Here is a 2,951-nt window from a genome sequence, read left to right as displayed (position 1 = left end):
TCTATGGATATATCTATTCTGGATATTTCATATAAATGAGATCATACGATATGAGACCTTTGTGTCTGGTTTCTCACACTTAGCATAAAATTTTTGAGGTTCATCTACTGTGTAACATGTATCAATTCTCCATTCTTTTTCATGGCCCAGTAGTATTCCATTTAATGTATTTCCGCAATTTGTTTATTCACTCATCTGTTGATGGACATTTGAGTTGTTTCCATCTTTGGGGCTATTTTGAATATTGCTGCTATGAACATTCATGTACCATTTGTTTGAGTGTCCATTTTCAGTTCTTTGGGGAATGGAATTGCTGGGTCATTGGGTCATTCTATGTTTAGTTTGTTAAGAAACTGCTAAAGAGCTTTCCACAGGGTCACACCATTTTGCATTCTCATTTCAAATGCTCTTTTACATGCTTGGATACATCAATGGATAGAATTGGCCCTTAGATTCTAGTGAGGGGAGGTAGACAATAAAGCATAAACATAATAAATAAATATGTACAATGTAGAAGGTAATCTGTTCCAGGCATAAAAGAAAAAGTAAAGCAGGGTAAGGGGGACTGGGAGTGTCATGGAGCAGTGGACAGTGGGTTATAATTTTATTTTATTTTATTTATTTATTTATTTATTTATTTATTTATTTATTTAATGTTTTGGATAGTGTTTATTTCTTCAAATTTATTTATCAGGAGTGACTGAAATAAAAAATATAATTGAGTCCCGTCATCGTGGAAATAGCTTTAAGAGAAAACTGGTCAGATGAACATTATTGCTTCCCATTTTCAACCAGTCAATAGTTGCCGTTGATAAATAGACAGCCAACAGTCTGTCAAGAATGCTCAAGATGTGTTATATAATACAACATGCCTGTTCACAGGGGAAGAAACTAGGAAATAACTTATGTGAACTTCTTGACTTCATCATACAAGACAAGCACGAAGGCACCACCCTTGCCTCTGAGAACATTGGACCACGCCCCCTTGAAAAAAGCTTTGGCCCCTTCGTTACGAGCAATCTTCCTCCTGCAGTCAAGCATGCGTGTGTACATGATGTCGGTTCCTTTGCGCCCCGACTGCGTCATCATTCGGCGACGGACAGTGTCAAAGGGATAGGAAGTCAACCCGGCAACCACTGTGACGGACTGTGCGATCATCCAGCTGATGAAGATGTGAGTGTTCTTGGGATCCGGAAGCATGCCCTTTGCAGTATCATAGATACCGAAGTAGGCAACTTGGTAGATGATAATGCCCTGCACAGACACATTAAAGCCTTGGTACAGGCCCTTAATGCCATCAGATTTGTAGATCTTAACCAGGCAGTCACCAAGGCCTCGGAATTCCCTTTCCGCTCCAGCTTTGCCCACATCGGCCGCTAGACGGGTACGGGCAAAATCCAGAGGAAACACAAAACACAAGGATGTGGCCCCAGCGGCGCCACCCGATGCCAGATTCTCTGCAAAGTAGCGCCAAAACTGGGTTCTCTTGTCCACGCCACCCAGGAAGATCTTGTATTTATCTTTGAAGGCGAAGTTGAGGGCTTGGGTGGGGAAGTATCTGATGACATTGGCCAGGTTACCGCGCCAGAAGGACAGGACTCCCTGCTCCCTGGGGATACGAACCACACAGTCTACATGCCCTTATATTGCTTATCTGCGGTGATTTGCTTGTTGGCATGCTGCACCTGCAGCAGCAGCTTGACCCGCTCGATGGGCGCTACCGCGGTCTTGGAGATGGCTGCCACTCCACCCGCCAGGGAGTCCTTGGCGAAGGACACAACGGCATCTGTCATTTTGAAAGGAAAGAGGAGCCGGGCGACTGCGGGACTGCGGTAGGAACCGGCTGGGACTCAGGGACTGCCTATTTTATTTATTTTTTAAGTAGGCTTCACGCCCAGCATGGAGACCAATGTAGGGTTTGAACTCACAACCTTGAGATCAAGACCTGAGCTGAGATCAAGAGTTGGACACTTAACAGACTGAGACAACCAGGCACCCCATGGGTTATTATTTTAAATAGGATGCTCATGACAGCCTTCCCTGAGAAGGGGAGAATGGAACAAAGACTTGAAGGAAGTGAAAGAACGAGTCAAGTGGATATGTGAGGGAAGAATATCACAGGCAGAGGGAACAGTTAATACAGAGACCCTGGAGTACCTGGCTTGTTTGAGTAGGAACAAGGATGCCAGTGTGGCTGGAACAGAGTAGGCAGGGCCTGAGAAGAGGGGTAAGAGAAGAGGTCAGAAAGGTAATGGGTGACAAGATCGTGTGGAAGCTCACAGGCCATTTTAAGGACTTTGATTCTGAACTGAATGCAATAAGAAGCCATGGGAGGGTTTTAACCAGAGCACTAATGTTTGAAGAGGAGGCATTGAAATAGTCCAGGTGAGAGATGTTGGTGGATCATATACCAGAATGAGAACAGTGGGGGTGGAAAGAAGTGGTCCAGTTTGGGATATGTTTTTAAGATGGAGCCAATGACATTTCTTTATGAATTGGATGAAGGTTGTGTGTGGGAGTGACAAGAGTCATGGATAACTGAAATGTTTGGCATCAGAACTGAAGGAAGGGATTGTTGTCATCTGGAATGGGACAGGCTATGGATGGAATAGGGTTAGGGGGGAGAAGATCAGTTTTGGACATACTGTGTTTGAGATGCTTCATCAACACTAGATGTCTACTAAATTTTAGGATTTGGAGTTTGTATTAGAAGACAGAGCTGAAAGAGAAGGGTTGGAATGGCCGAAATTTAGCATGGAAGCACCTCTAGATAGAGGTAGTAGCTTGCTCCACTGTGATTTCAGGGAGAGCCCTTTATAAGGGGTCCAGAGAAATTTCTGCAACAGCTAGTTATGCCTGATGAAAATAATGAGTGGTAGAGATGGTGACAAAATGAACATAGGTCATATCTAAAGGGGATTCAGTTTCAGCTAATTTTTTCCATGTGAGAA

General features: G+C 43.8%; 1 protein-coding gene across 1 annotated transcript; it reads right to left on the bottom strand.

Annotated features, from left to right (window-relative positions):
- Positions 1 to 663: 663 nt before the first annotated feature.
- LOC109278384 (ADP/ATP translocase 2-like) lies at positions 664 to 1,849 on the bottom strand. The gene is given in 2 exon segments (XM_053894498.1): positions 664 to 1,634; positions 1,637 to 1,849. Coding segments are annotated over 2 exon segments (888 nt in total). The 5' UTR covers positions 1,794 to 1,849; the 3' UTR covers positions 664 to 903.
- Between the last annotated feature and the right edge of the window lie 1,102 nt (positions 1,850 to 2,951).

Source organism: Panthera pardus, unplaced genomic scaffold, assembly GCF_024362965.1.
Source record: "Panthera pardus isolate Hobbes unplaced genomic scaffold, ASM2436296v1 HiC_scaffold_5, whole genome shotgun sequence".
NCBI lineage: Eukaryota > Metazoa > Chordata > Mammalia > Carnivora > Felidae > Panthera > Panthera pardus.
Note: the sequence above shows the minus strand (reverse complement) of the source record. Positions and strands in the feature narration are given on the sequence as shown.